General features: G+C 45.8%; 1 protein-coding gene across 3 annotated transcripts in view; it reads right to left on the reverse strand.

The window, feature by feature from the left end:
• Positions 1-3880: 3880 nt before the first annotated feature.
• ARMH3 (armadillo like helical domain containing 3) overlaps positions 3881-16121 on the reverse strand; it is a 748421-nt gene continuing 736180 nt past the window's right edge. For all 3 annotated transcript variants that reach the window (XM_069239576.1, XM_069239578.1, XM_069239579.1), the window contains exon 26: positions 3881-6282. In XM_069239576.1, coding sequence (XP_069095677.1) covers positions 6190-6282 — 93 coding nt within the window. In that variant the 3' untranslated portion in view covers positions 3881-6189. The remainder of the gene's footprint in view (positions 6283-16121) is intronic.

Consider the following 16121-nt stretch of genomic DNA (forward strand, 5'->3'; position numbering starts at 1 on the left):
TGAAACTGCACTGTGTCCACAACAGCTCCAATGAAAGGAAGCATCTGAGATGGAGTCAGGTGTGACTTCGGCACGTTTATAGTGAACCTCAGCAAATGCAGGTGGTCTGCCTCAGTATGGAGGTGGGAGACAACAAGTTGGGGCAAGCCCACCTTCAACAGCCAGTTTTCAAGGTATGGAAAGACTGAAACCGGTGACCTGCGCAGATGAGCTGTGACCACTGCCATCACCTTATAAACACCCGAGTGGTGCTGGTAAAACCAAAGGGAAGCACAGTAAACTGAAAGAACTGAAAACACTTGTGGCCTACCATGAACCGCAAGTAACCTCTGTGGACAGGCGGACCAGGAACACAGAATTAGGCGTCCTGCAAGTTCACAGTTACCATCCAGCCTCCTAGGCAGATAGAACCTGAGCCAGAGTGAGTATTTTCAACTCCTCGTTCTAGAGGAAGAGACTGAGGGACCGAAGGTCTAGGAGAGGGCAGAAGCCCTTGTCCTTTTTGGGCACCAGGAATAACACCCACAACTTACTTTTGCCACAGAAACCCTGTCTATGGGTCCTTTGGCCAATAGAGTGGTAACCTCCTTGCGGAGCAGTACCAGGTGTCCTCTGTCATTTGATCGTATGATGGTGGCATGGATGGAGGGGTAATCTCAAAGGGGAGAGAGTAGCCCCTTTGGACTATTTGCAAAACTCACCTGTTTGACGTGGTGGACTGCCAGCGGGGCAGGTGATGGCGAATCCTGTCTCTGACTCGTCCCTGGTGATGAAGCGTTAGACTATGAAGATTTGGAGGCTGCTGCAGAGGGTGGGGTGGTGGACTGGCTTAACCGCTGGCTCCCTGATCCATGAGGACATTGGCTCCCATGTCCCCGGCCATGCCGAGGTTAAGCAACATGCACAGCACGTTGGCTGGAGGGGAATGGACGTGGTTGGGCGCCCATTCCATAGCCACAAAAGGGGTGGAAAGCAGACTGAGAAGGGTGAGGAGCAGCTATGAGGCTCAAGGACCTGACCATACCCTGGGACTTCTTAAAGTGCTTGGGCGCCGAGCCTGCTTTGTCTCCAAAGAGATGGGTGGCCCGAAAAGCCAGGCATCCTCAATCAAGTGTGATGCCGCAAGGTCACTATCAATGCAACTGATCTGCCTAGTAAGTCGGTCGTATCCAGCCCACATTGTATTGTGAACTTCGCTGCATCTCTCCTATCAACAACAACGTGAGAGACAATGGCCCTTGCCTCCTACAGGACCTGTGGCAGCACCTGCCCAACCCTGTCCCATAAAGCATGGGTGTATTGGCCCAAAAGGCATGTTTTGTTCATGGACTGCAATGTCAGGCTGGAGGAAGAAAACATCTTCTTCCCAAGTTGGTCCAGCATCTTGGATTCCCTATCCTGGGGTGCAGAAGGGAATGTGCACAGGGACGTGGAGGCCTGGCTAACCAAGCTCTCAGGGGTTGGGTGTTGCATCAGGAACACTGGGTCATTTGGAGCAGGTCTATGGCGGCGGGGGATTGTCCTGTTCACAGGAGCCCCTGTGCTAGGTTTGACCAGGTCTCCTGCAGAACAACAGTAAGTGTTTCATTAAAGGGCAAAAGGGGTCCAGGAGAGGAAGCCCCAGGACTAACCTCCTGACAGAAGCACCTCTGTCAGTGGGTTAGTCCTTATTCCCATGGAAGGCAGCTCAGGGCCCAGGGCCTCTGCCACTCTTTGCATCACCACTGAGTAGGACACTCCTCCTTCTGTAGCCACGGCAGGGGAAGAAAGCATGCCAGTGGCAGATGAAGTGTCCAGAGCACTTGCCTCACCCAAGCCTGTCTGCCAGACCTTGGGATCCTCTAGCTGGTACTCACAAGGGTCCAGCAACCCCTCCCAATCCTCACGGTACCCCAACCCAAGAGAATAAGGTTCAGGATCTGACGTAGGGAGCAAGATCCCTGTCGAAGTCCATCTCCGTGTCGGAGTCGAAAATGAGGATGAGGTCGACACCACCCAGGGACACGGGCTGCGTCAGGAGTGTTGACGTCAGAACCGGCAGCAGGGAATGATGAGGGGGTATGACGGACACCAGTTAGAATCCTGGAACGGATCCAACAGTGGCCCCAGGATCTGAGACCAAAGCCACAAGCATGGAACCCGAGGGGGCCCCTGCTGACCCCACCCAGCCCAAAGGCGCTCCAACTGAGTTAAGACTGCCCAAATATGAGGCGCATGGCCTCCTAAAGCTCTCAGAGTTGCGCACAGGTCCCTCCGTCTCCCAGAAACTTGTGGAGGCGCAGAGCTGACCCATACGCAGGGTGCGAGGATGGAGGCCTCGAATGACGATGTTCCTTTTCTCTTGTCTCGTTGGCCGACGGATGAGGTGAAGTTGAAGAACGCTTGCTCTTCTTCAACCTCTTCTTGTGCGTTGACTTATCTGACCGTCTCGAGGACTTGAAGTGAGACGATGCTGAATGGGGGCTCTGCAACTGTTCTCTGGACCTTCCTCCTAACCGAGATTGGGAGCAACGCAAAGCTGATCTCGAACTGCAGTAAGCGTTAGGGAGCACTCCCTCAAAGCTTTCAGATTCATGGCCCAACATTCTGAGCACGACTTCAGGTTGTGGTCGTGCTCCAGGCAACACAGGCGCACGAGGTGCGTATCCGTTACGGACATCGCCCAATGACCGGATGTGCAGGGCTTGAATTCGGCCTTACGTGACGCCATCTCAGCGTATCAGGAGAGTAGACACTCAAAAATCTTTGACAAAAAGTTGAAAAAGACCAGTTAAAAAGTGACTGAGGGGTAGCTCTTCTTCAGGCCAGCGCTGGCTGGTGCAGAAAGAAAAGAACTGATGTCAGCGTGCCGGGGTGACGCCTATATAGGTCCCTTGACGTCATAACCAGTGTGCACGACTCAGACAATGGATGCAAAGTCGACCGATGCCACCTGACGGCACGCAGGGATACTGCTTGAGGAAAATCTCCAGATCCAGGCTGATACCTGCTGGAAATTCCAAGGTAAATAGATCTGCACTAGAATTCTCTATTATATAATATGTTTACCTTACTTACATTTCTGTTACTTTCCCAGGAAAATCCTTCTGGAATGTGTGTCACTACAGAAAGCAACATATAGAAGCAACTTAAACTGCACTCCTAGGCCTACCCTGGTTTATTTTTGGTTGAAAAATAACCCCTGAATTTGCCCCCCAAAAATCATGTGGCATTCGGTACCTATGCACTCAACACTTGTTATTTTGGTCTCAACAGGCATTCACAATGCAGAGAAAAAGATTTGGGAAACGTGTTACTGATATTCACCACTATTTCAGTAAGAAACCAAATAGTTTCTTAGAAAACAAATGAAGGCAAGGAATCATACCATATACAGTTTCTCTGACACTATGTTTAAGGAAATCACAAAATGGTCTCCTAGGGTATCCTATAGGTTGGCGATAATGCATAAATATCAATGATGCCCAATGTTTTTCCACAGGTGAACCATCTCATTTCATTTACTGGGCACAAACTACTCGAGGTATGGAAGATCTGCCCATGATACAACATCCAGTATTACTGCAGCACGGAACACCGGGTACTTTAATACTGCTGCACATCTGACTTGCAGTCTGGCCAGTAATTCTTGTCACCGGCCAAATAGGGAATCACAGGCCACTCGTAACGAGGCCCAAAGTTTGTTAACAACGTATTGGCAAAGATGATGGATCTCATCTATGGGACCTATTGGCTTTGCCAAGAGTTTCAGCCATGCTGCACATTACCCGCTATGGTGTGCCGCATGGAATTAAAACTAAATAAAGAGGTTTTGACCTAACTACTTTTCTGTTTTTTTGGTACTGATCTGATTTGGGTCAACAAATAAAAGGACAAAAAATGCACAAAAGCGTTCTTTATTAATGCTGGTGAGGGGAGGTAACACGAGGGAAGAGTGGTGGCGGAAGCAATACAGGGGCGTTGGAGGTGAGGATCAAATGGGGGAAAGATAGCAAAGTGGAGCTGGAGGGTGTAGCGTCCTCCCCAGCTTGGGTACTCATAAATTAGTACGCCATACACAGAGCATGGTCTTACACGTCTTTATTCTTCCGTGTGCAAGCGCAAACTCAACATTCTACACATGAAATCTATTCACCACATCCTAAAACTTACGTCATAGTTATACAGAGTCCATCAGGAACCAAAAGGGTCCCATCATCATATGATCGTATTCTCTATATCTGATTATCACCACTTTTAATGTTTCTCTGCCTTTATCTGCTTCCACTTACAGCATTCTCTTGCACCTGTCACGGCTTATCGTGTTTTCTGTATCTGTTTGTTGCTGCCTTCAGCATTTTTTTTTGCACTCAACTATCTCCTGTTGCTAGCACTTCTCTGTACCCGGTGATCACTGCATCACTGCCTTTAGCGTTATCGTATCTTGTAACTCTGTGTTGCGTTGTGGTGCTGTACCTATTTCACAGTCTCACCAGCAGGTTCCTGGACAATGATACACAAATTTCTCTGTAGGGCCTTCGTATCCTTCGAAAGCTTGGCACTGGCTGGAGTGGTGCTTTGACTCTACATAGCCAAACAACAATCTTTACTTCGACTGAGGCGCGTGGGGCACGCAGAAGAAGCTTGCTGGACCACAGCAAACTCGCTGGGAGAGCACTGTTGGTTCTTCCAGTTACATATCCCCTATCTCGTCGCCAGTTGTAGCATCCTCCCCAGGATGGGGACTCATAAATGAATACTTCACACATGGAACCAAAAGGGTCCCATCCTCTCTAACTCGCAAGACAGTACAGCGGGGAGAAATCGCATGAGTGAGAAGGCAACACAGGGAAAGTGGCTAGATGCACATGGGTGACAGAAAGGAACACAGAGTTCAGCAGAGGGGAGGGATAGAAGCCCACAAGGGAGACAACTGAAAAACCCAAGAATGCTTAAACAAAAAGCAAACAGTAGAACCTCAAAAAGCAAGCAGTGGAAGGACATAGTAGTGTGTCCATTCTCTAGTAGCAGGACAAACACAAGAAGAGGAAAGAAAGCCCGCACAGCTACAATTAAGAATAATAAAATGAGTGACAATGAAACAAACCAAAGGAAAGCAATGGGTAGGCTCGAAGCCAGCTGTAGGATAACAAAAGGCCTTGCAACAGGCAACACACAAGCTGTCTTAGGCAGGGCCCAATGACAAATACAGTAAGTGGCTTATATATCGAAGCAATTCAGATTGGTCGTCCTTCTTAAGCCACTAAGTTGTGGAAAGAATAATGGACAATGGTCTGGGGAAATGTACTGATGTTATGACATTCTACTCATACAACTGTGTAGGTGATAAAAAGAATAATGATAATAAGGCCTTCTTCCCACATGGTTTTTCTATTTAACAACATAATGCAGAACATTGGAAGAAATCAGAAAGTGTAATTATTCATATATAAAACACATCAGATTGCATTTACTTTTTAATCATTTTAGCTTGAGGATCAATCAAACTATGGCAGTGGGAGTCAAAACGTGTTAAAAATAAATAATACTTGGCAAAACTGTATTTTTGAATCCTCCCCTTCCAGGTTTGTGTATTAGATACATTTGTGGACATCACTTTCATGGTGGAACGACAGTCGCCAGCTTCAATTAGTAAGGAGGGAAACGCCAGGGAGGTTAGAGGTTAACACACACATTCCGCTTCAAATGTTTCTGAAGAGTCCTTAAGTGAGAAGGTAAGGCTTAATTGTGCTGCCTTTAGCTTCATGCCAACTTGGACTTCAATTAAGTGACATTTATCCATTGAAAAATCAGGAATCACTTCTTTACTATAGCTCTAGGACTGAAAATGCATTCCACTAGAGAAAAATTATCAAGCACCACACCCATCATTTCTCTCTGGATTCCTCACCAAACCCTCCTGACAATATATAGATTAAGTAAACCAAATTCGGACAGCAGTCACACAATTAAAAAACATATCAGGAGATATTTATCTGGCTAAATACTTCCCCTGTAGTCTTTCAGACAAAAGTATTTGTGGGGTCAGCTTCAGCACATAAGCTCTCCTCACAAAAGTGCTTGCTTGTGTTGTCAGTTCAGTAGACCGCCAAATTGGAAGGTGGGCCACAAGTTGGAAGCCCTACAGTCAGAGGTACTCCAGTATTGAAAGTCCATGAAGGAATGGAGCAATCCAGTGGTGTATCCATTTCAGGAGATGGTAGAAAATTCTTTGAGTAGAACTTCCTGGCTTAATGTATTAAATGCAAGATTCCGCCGTACATTGATGCTGATAGAACGAGCCTACAATGAAATAAATGTTCTGTTTATTTCAAAGTCAATTATAAACGTAACTTACTGGGTCCTTTGTGTTCTCAATAGAAGATATGCATTATTACCTCCATACAATACAATATTAATAACTGTTTTATAATGCTCTTCCAGGCATCAACCATTATGGTGGAACAATGCATAGCATGTGAATCTAGACTAGGTTCACGTTGCAAAAAACAAAATTACTTACATATAATAATGGATCCATAAACCCTTGCTTATGCATGCAAGAGCAAGATGGCACATTGCTGAGCACAGTCAGTCATGGGTCTGGGGCTCATAGAGATGCACTGGAGTGTGAAAGTTATCAGATATTGCTAGAATCCTTGCCCTATCTGCTGTCTCACCTGTATATGTTGTTTTTTGGTCCAGGGGTGGGAGGGGTAGCACAGTGAGGGAGAGTGCACCTTTGGACGGCCCCACAGAGGCTGAGTGCCATTGAAAGCAGGAGGATTGCTGGCTTCAGTAGAGGTGTCTCTGGTGGAGTTGAGCATGTGCAGCAGCTGCCATTTTCCCATGATTCTTGGCACTGATGTAAAGGTTCTGTCTTCGGCCACTGATTCAGAGTTCTGGTGGCATACCGGGTGAGGAGGATTGAGTCCCCCTCCTGCAAGTCATTCAGAGAATCTCAACGGCGTTCTCTTATCTGCTCCAGCTGCACTGTTTCCACTTAAACTAGTGGCCTGGGCGGTAGCTGGCCCTAATCCACACTTAACACTTTGTTTGATACATTGTTGCAAGCCTCTGGAGTGTCTCTTTGTCAGCAGGAGCTGAATACTGGGAATACAGAGATAATTAGCATGGTTCTGCACCTATTGTGACTTACATTCTGACTCATCAGTCGTGCACTGGATAGGATGCCTGCTAAGGGGGAAATGAAAGAGGGGGCAGCTGGCTGTAACTGGTATTCACTCTCATTCAATGCTTGGCAAGAAGTGTCTTCTCCCTAGAAAGCAGGGTGACAACATTCACAGCAGCTGTAGGAGTCCTGGGGGCCTACAGCTCCATTCAATCTTCAGTAGCTACTCCTCACCTGTTGGGGAAGGCCCTGATTTGTCCAAACTGGTCGGTGACTGCTTCCCCTGACAACTCTGTTATGTTTCTGTCTGCGGCTGGCTCTATTAAGAGGGGGCAGAGGGGGGACGGGATGCCCTATGCTCAGAGAGTACATTATTTCATTGCCCTTCTTGCTGTTCCCACTTCAAACGCCTCAAGTGGTAAAACGTGCACTGGGAGTAAAGCGACCAAAGAAGCACCCCCAAAATCAGCGGCGCAGCCTTAGACCATTACCCCTCCCCATGCAGCTCATGGCAGTTATTAGAGAGTGCCCTTCTGCCTCAACAAATGCTTCCCCAGCCTAGCAGGGGCCGAGAGATGTGACTAATGCAGACATGACTGTCTGTCAGTTGTATTCTGGAAATAGGCAGGCTCACGATGCACAACCTCCATAGCCTAGCTTAGCAGCTGTCTCAGGGGTACGACCACGGATACTGCCGCTAAGGGGGAGATGCCCGCAATGATGATCAAACTGCTCAATCTGTCCGACCGAGCTCCCAAGGAGGTCCTTCATGATCTCAGATACCTATCCTGTTACTACTACTATATTTTCCTCAAGGGGCTCGAGTGCTCCTGGGGGTTTGTCAGCTACCCATCTGGTGGACTTTGTACAGGGGATTTTGAATCCTAGTTCTCCACTAGACTTGGCACTGGAGCTACTATGCGATCCAGATGGGATGGAACTAACACTCTCCAACTGCTCTCTACCCATGTCTGTGTCCCCAATCACCACACTAGCTGCCAACCAGTCTATCTACAAGAATGGAGCTCCCGGAGGGATCCCCCTGCCCTAACAGGATCATCATCAGTACAGGATACCCTGTACGCTATCTATCATTTCCTCTTGCAGCACGGGGAGGAGTACTAGAAAGATTCCCTAAAGACTCTGGTCCTTCTACGGAACCCATCTAAAAATATAGATATCATTCAATCTCGTTTAGGGGCAGACAAGACTTCCCAGGCGGCCCTCCGCATGGCTGTTGAATTCCAGCATGACTTCCAGTTTTCCAGTCTCTCATCCAAGGTGGAAGATTTGGAGAACAGGTCACATAGAAATAATCGGTGGTTTTTGGGGATCCCCCAAGGAGCTGAAGGAGACTATCCTAGGGGCTTTGTTGTACTCCTGTTCTGAGAAGCCATTCCCACATTGAGGGCCAGATGTATGAATATTTGGAACTGGGATTTCCTAACTGTGATTCCATGCGAATCGCAATTAGGAAATCGCAATTCCAAATGTAAGAAACTCCATTGAGTTTCTTTTGTGATTCTCAGTGGGCTGCAAATAGACCTACCTCATTAATATTAATGAGGTAGGTCATGATTTGCGACCCACTGAGAATCGCAAAAAATCACAGAAATGGTGGCCTGCTGGGGTCAACAGACCACTATGTCTGATTGCTTTTAAATAAAGCAAGATTTTTTATTTTTTTAACGCATCCCTTTTTCCTTAAAAGGAAAACTGGGTGTGTTTAAAAAAAGACAAAAATGAAATGTTTCAGTTTCACTTTTTAAGAGCAGGCAGTGGTCCGGAAGGTGGTGGTGTGACAGTGGTGTGAAAAGCCACCGGCCCCCAGAGTTGGCCCTTTGCCAAAAGACTCACCCCCCCCCCCCACCACCCCTCCCCTATTTGCTGTCCCGAGCCCATAAAGCAACACTCCTCTGAGCGAAGGGAAAACAAGAGGTGCATAAAACTCTATTGCCAATATCCTGCCAAGGGGATTTCTGCGTGGGATAAATGTGTCTCCTGGAGGCAGATGATTTGTGGCTTAAGGGTGTTTAGTTCCTCCAGAGCTATCTTACACTTATGTAGCAACTTAACACCATTAATATTCTAGGAGAAAATATGCAGTTGTTGGCCAGAACACCTACTATCACCAGCCATTATCACTGTGACTCAAAATCCACCAGCTACCCCTCAGACGGTCAGATTTCTGCCAAAGTGCTCCCTGAATATATTTATTTACACAAATAACTAACCACCATTGTTCTACAGTAGATCATTTTTCTCAGAATGATACTTTCTACTTTTTCCACCCCTTCAGCCTGAAAACAAGACTGCCAACCCAGACTTCCAGCACATTAAATCACCTCCACCCCCTCCCCACATCCCAAGTTCCCTATCTGGCGAACCATAACCCCTGTGCTATGCTATGAAAGAAGGGCCATTGATCCCTGTGCCTGGGGCCACCAGCCTTGCACGGCATGTGAATTTAGACTAGGTTCACATTGTAAAAACAAAATTACTTACATATAATAATTGATCCATAAACCCTTGCTTATGCATGCCATTGCCTGTTATCCATCCTAACGAAGAAAATAACATGTACTGACGCACAATAATGCAGCCTTGCAGATGTCCAACACAGGATCACCTCTTGATGGCATCCTTTTGACGGTCAAGCCTCTGGTGGAATGAACCCCAATGCCTTTAGGAGGCAGCTTTTTAGCCAGGGCACACCATGTCTTTACGCACATGATGATCCTCGTAGACAAGGTCTGCTTCTGGCCAGTTTCCTCCTTGTCAACAATGGCAAAGCTATGATCTTCGTCATGCGCTTGAAATAACAACAAAGAGCTATTTTGGGTCTAGAAGGTGCAGCCACGCCTTTTCCTTAGAGGGATGAGGTGGAGCAAACAAAATGCTGGGAAAGTGATAATTTGTCCCATGTGGAAGGTGACACCATCTTTGGCAAAAAAGAGGCCTGAGTTCACAGCACTAACTTATCAGCCAATTTACCAGGAAAGAAGATGGTACATGGAGGTTGTACTGAGCTTGTACCTCACTAATATGGCATTCAGAAGTAATTGCAATGAGGACCACTTTCTTAATGGTCAGAAATATCAATAAGCAACGGTGCATATGCATGAAGAATGTGCACATCAACTACTGAATACCAAATCAAGGTCACATTGCAGCATAATAAATAGAGCGGGCAGCATATATGTGGGCCCTTCAAGAAACAATATGTGGGTCATAAAATGTAGAAAGGCCGAAAGGTAGGCATATAACCAATAACTTGCCAACTGTGATGTTGTGAGGTTTATTTTACCACTGGCCCAATGTTTATTTGGCTTGAAGGATCAACTTGACATTCTCCACACTAGGCCAGGAACTTCGCCCAGTGACCCAAAAAATAGATTTGGTAGACAGGCTTGAAACCACAGGGATAACATTCACTACTTCAGCAGGCAGGTCAAAACTGCTCAGTTGATGCAGCTCAATCTCCATGGATGAAGGTGTAGGTTGTGGAGATTTGGATGTAACATGTCCTGTTGCTGAGACAGGCGACCCTCCCAAAGGAGTAAAAGTATTGGAGAGCAAATGCTTGCTAGGTCAAAGTACCACACTCTCCTGGCTCAATCTGACGGTGTTGAGATTATTGTGGAGTGAGCTCAGAGCAAAAAGTTAAATTTGGGGGAATGGGTGGAATGCCCTTCCCGCCTTACCTGAAAGTCATGGCAATAGTGTTTCATGTTGTGACCTGGCAGCTGCCAAGAACAGGCACAATGCCCTGGTGGAATGAGCCCTCAATCCTTCCGGAGGCTATTTCTTAAGCAATGCGTAGCAGAATTAATTTTAATATCTTTTATTTTTTTAATGAACAAATGGGTAAGATACATACTGTAGGAAAGCGCCCTTTTTGGCATGGTTATCCACCACTTTTTTCACCTGGTATCTGATATGATTTAGACTGAAAGTGCACTGGGTTCCTGCTAACCAGGTCCTCAGTACTAGATCTCTTTCCCAAAACTGCAGTTGCTTCCCCAATTGGCAAAACCTTAGCATCCTCTCTAAGTCCCAAGTAAATGGAACCCCTGGTATCTAGGGTCTGGGGTACTAAAGAAGGTCTCTACGGGCTGCAGCATGAATTGTGCCATCATAAGGGACCCCTGACCAACCACACAACAGGCTACCATTGCAGGCTGCGTGTCTTGGTGCCGACAAAAGTGAAAACATGACATGGCACGCAGCCTGTGGGACATGCACCCTAACATTGCATGCAATAGATGCAAGTCACCCCCTCCAGCAGGCATTACAGCCCTAAAGGCAGGGTGCATTATATTACAAGTGAGGGCATATCCGCACGAGCAAATATGCCCCCGTTATGTCTCGGTCAGTTCTCAGACATAGTAAGTGACTAGGGAAGCCATTTAAAATACATGTACTGGACAGACCACTGGGTCAAAACAAGGGTGACCAAAACTACCAATGGTGGGGTACACCACAAAGCCCCCTCCCCCCAAGGGAAAGATGGTAACCAGAACAAGGATAAAAGCAACAAGTCTTCTAAGGGCCCCCAAAAACTTGCACTGGGGGGAAAGGGGAGGGCCGAGACTCTTCTCAATCCAAGGGCGGGTACAAAGGTAAAAACTGGGATCCTAAAAATGCTTGGCCTCATGATTGCAAGGCTCTTGGACACCGAACTGGAGACCATACCTATCCCCACAAAAAGAATGCTTCTAGTGCACTTGCATTATATGCAGTGGTAAGTCTCCAGATGGGATCCAGGTGGGCCCTGACCACGCCAGTGTGCCTACTGAGGCAACACATGTCACAGAGGGTGGGGAAGTAGCTAACCTGGCTGTCAGGCCCAGTAATCTGGAGAGATACTGACAAGAGACACATATTAATGGGGTTAGGAATGAAGCACTGAGAGACACTGGTGCCAGTGTCACCATGGTGACTGATCAACTGGTGTCCTTAGATCAATACTTGACAGTCCTCAATGCTGATAATCAGGCTAAGGCGCTTCCCATGGCGATGGTATCCTCAGAATGGGGAGGGGATACTGGTGGACGTGGTCATAGAGAGGGTGCAGTCATCCCAAAGGTGGGCAACCCATTGGCTGCCACCTGGCACTCCCTGTAACGCCCCGAAATTGGGTATCTAGGTGTCACCCTTGAACCCAAGAACTCAGATCTTGACGACCTAAGAGGCCCAAGGACACCGAATAGTCACACTGTTAGGAGAAAAGAAGCTGCTGACCTGGTACCAACCCCGTCTGCCTGTTTGCAACCCTAGAAGTACTCCACAAGAAAAGAGGACTTGTCCTGCAGCTGAGCCTTCAGAAACCAGGATGACTGCCTGGCTTCGAAAAAGACTTCAGACTCACGTGACCAGCGAACCTGCTCCCCAACAAACTTTAAAGAAAAGGACTCTGCAGCCTCCGGAACCGCAAAGACCCGACACCTGAAGTCACCACGGCACCTGCCGTCCCCAACCTGAGTTGGAGTGGACCCTCCAGTGCCAACAAGGTTTCGCAGCTCCCCAGATTCCAAGTCCATTGTGGTTTCACCCCTCCTGGACTCCCTGAAGTCGCCTGCAGCCTCTGCATGCAGTGCCCTCTCCAGCGGCCTTTGTGGTGAGAGAAACCATACATGTGAAGCAGCCACTGCAGTCGTCGCCTAAGGCCAGATTTGAAGTGGCTCCTTGGTGTCAACAACATCCCCCAGCTCTTCTGATCTTGAGTCCACTGTGTTTTCATCCCTCCTGGACTCCACGACGATGCCTGCAGCTTCCGACCACAGGACCCCTCAACTGCGAGTGCTACTGACACCAGAATCCTGACACCAAACGACACCCTTGCATTGGTCATTCCGCTAAGCGGGAGATGCCCGCAATGATGATCAAACTGCTCAGAAGAGGACCAAAGGTTTACCTACATCCCTGGGCACCCCACGTTTGTTACCTACCTGTTGGTTTTCCCCAACTAGCTTCCTAGCCAGAGCCTGCAGCCTTTTTCCCAAATAGACCAATCTCTATTGAAACACATTGGGCATGATCAGCTTCCTAGCCAGAGCCTGCAACCCCCCCTTGCCCAAGACATACCTTAAGTCTCAGAGATTGGTCTTGTAAGTCGTTGTAAAGTACATGTTTGCTGAACTTGTTTTCCTCCCATAGGTTAACATTGAAGAACTCAAAAATTGCACTAAAGCTCCACTTTTGCAAGTGAAAAGTGTTATGTTTAGAAATGTACTTACCTTGTAACAAAGTTCTTGTTTTCAAAATATATATATTTAAAAAGAGGAAAATGTTACTTACCCAATAAGCATCTGTTCGTGGCATGTAGTGCTGTAGATTCACATGCTCTGCATACTCCCGCTATCTAGTGTTGGGTTCGGAGTGTTGCAAGTTATTTTTCTTCAAAGAAGTGTGTTCGAGTCATAGGATCGAGTGACTCCTCCTTCTCAATGATACTGCGCATGGGCATCAACTCCTTTGTTAGACTGTTTTACCGCAGGTGTGTGGAAAAAAGGTGTGTGAAAAAAAGAGTGTGGAGGAAGTATAGAGAAACAGATGTCCATGCAAATGTAATTATATATGCACAAGTATATACAAGTATAATAGTAACTTAAACGGACACAGGTGTTCGGGGAGAAGGGGGGCATGTGAATCTACAGCACTACATGCCACAAACAGATGCTTACTGGGTAAGTAACATTTTCCGTTTGATGTCTGGAGATACACATGCTTTGCATAGACTGTAAAGCAGGCACTCCATGAAAGTGGTGGCTAGCCTGTGGGAGTTGCAGTTGACTGGAAAAGTGTTCTGAGTACTGCTTGGCTTGCATTAGCCTCCTGGTGTGCAGGACGTCCAAACAATAATGTTTTGTAAATGTATGTGGTGTAGACCATGTAGCTGCCTTACAAATGTCAGCCATGGGCATGTTTCCAAGGAAAGCCGTAGTGGCTCCTTTCTTCCTAGTAGGATGCACTCTGAGAGTGACAGGAACTTGTCTCTTTGCTTTAGCATAACAAGTCTGTATACATTTTAGTGGCCATCTAGCTATGCCGTTTTTTGGACATTGGATTGCCTTTATGAGGTAGTGAAAAAGCTACAAAAAGCTGTTTAGTTTTAAGGGGTGTGGAATTTCTATAGCCAGGGACCCAGGGCATATTGTTTGGGGTCAAGGACAACACATTTTCAGGTTTATTTTGTCCTTGGAACAAGTAGGCTCAACCTCCTGCAGACAAACCCTTTGGCTGTCAATTTACAGTACTATATTTCAGAGCTGTGAAAGAAACTGTCCGCAGTTGAAGTAATATTTGTGTACATGTGTTAATTCAGTTTGAACTTTTATTTATTGTTCATTACTACAAAGCCTTTATTATTAGGGTGAGTGTTCTAAATACATGTAAACTTTGTAAGGATTGCACTATTGACAGTGGTTTCAGTAAAAACATGTGTACACATGTTTGCAAAGTTTAAAAACATGAGGCTATGTATAATTCACCCACAGTGTTTTCTGATTAAATGCAAATATTTGCAGAAGCTTGAAAGCAAGATTGATGATTTCTGGCTTTCAGAATAAAACATTCACAAAAAAATGCAACTAGGGAAAAAAAAGTTTGGCTGAACTAGTGTGAATTATTTTGCCACCATGACTTTGAAGCATCAGTTAATAAAATGTGTTAATGCATGCTAGTATTTCTAAATAATATTCATAATGGAAGGTCCATGTAACCACTTTCGACAAGATTATGGGAAACATGAATACAAACAAGCATTGGCAAAGCCAATAGGTCTGACATTGTTGGTCAGTCAATTGGGCTCGTCAATTCATGTCTTGTTTTGACATGGCTTTTGTAAATCTTTGTTGTTGTGGGAGCCTCTGGCCCCCCACCAATTTAACAAATATTAGCGAAAAGCAAAAAAAACTATTTGGTCACAAAAAGCACACATTGCCACAATAGTTCTTGGCACTGAACAAAACTAGTTTGTGCGTCGATATGCTTCTTGTGACAGAGCAGATTGCAATCATTGTAATGTAATGTAACATGGATTTTTAGAGCGTGGAACTTGTCACCTGTCAGGGTATCCAGAGATGGAGCGTGTTATGCAAGTAGGATCGGTCACAGTAAAGCTAGCTGATAGATTGTTAGAGACAGAATTTTAATAAAACAAAAGGTCTTGCTAAGCATCAGACCTATTTGGGGGTTGGGGGATTTTTAAAGAAAGTCACAAAAGTGCATCCAAGGTATATGTCTTTGTATTAGTCTATTTGTGTATATCATGAATTAACAAGACTTTACGGAAGTAGACCAAGAAATCATACTCTTAGAAAATATTTGTGAACTGTATTTTAGCACAAGCAAATATGCACGTGTAGATTTGCTCGTGTGAATATTTGTCTAGCGTTTACAAGTTCACTTTCCTTTTAACCACTTTTTTCTCAACCCTGGAAGAAGTTTTACTTCTGACCCTTGTCAGAAGTAATTTTCCACCCTTTCTCAGGATGGGAAATGATTAGAAAACAGCTTGTGAAAACCCTTAAAACATGCGAGTGAGTAGGTTTGTAAAGACTCAAAAGAGCATTCCAACCCTGGAACTATTGCTTACTGCTATCTCCAGCCTCAGTACGTAGATCTGTGGAAAGGTAGCAAAATAAGGAAATTGCTAGTATTCAAGCCCTTCTTTTGTATTAGCCCTGACATAATCAGACAGACTATTATCAGAACTCTTATATACTGAGATTGCTGCTATAATTTGCCGCCACACTACATGGGTAGACGGGGACAAGTAGATTTTTTTACATTTATGAAGCAACCTGGCCCATGGACAAGTATATATTTTATTAAATTCCACACCCCTGATTTTCCTAAAATCTTTAGTTCTGTCAATGTAAAACATCAATATATGTTTAAAAGTTAGAGTACGAAGGGCTCTTTCTGCAACAGAGTCAGGCTGCGGAAAGAAGACTTAACTCAATGGATTGGTAGATGAGGAATTGAGAAACTACTTTTGGAAGGA

Source organism: Pleurodeles waltl, chromosome 6 (assembly GCF_031143425.1).
Source record: "Pleurodeles waltl isolate 20211129_DDA chromosome 6, aPleWal1.hap1.20221129, whole genome shotgun sequence".
Classification (NCBI taxonomy): domain Eukaryota; kingdom Metazoa; phylum Chordata; class Amphibia; order Caudata; family Salamandridae; genus Pleurodeles; species Pleurodeles waltl.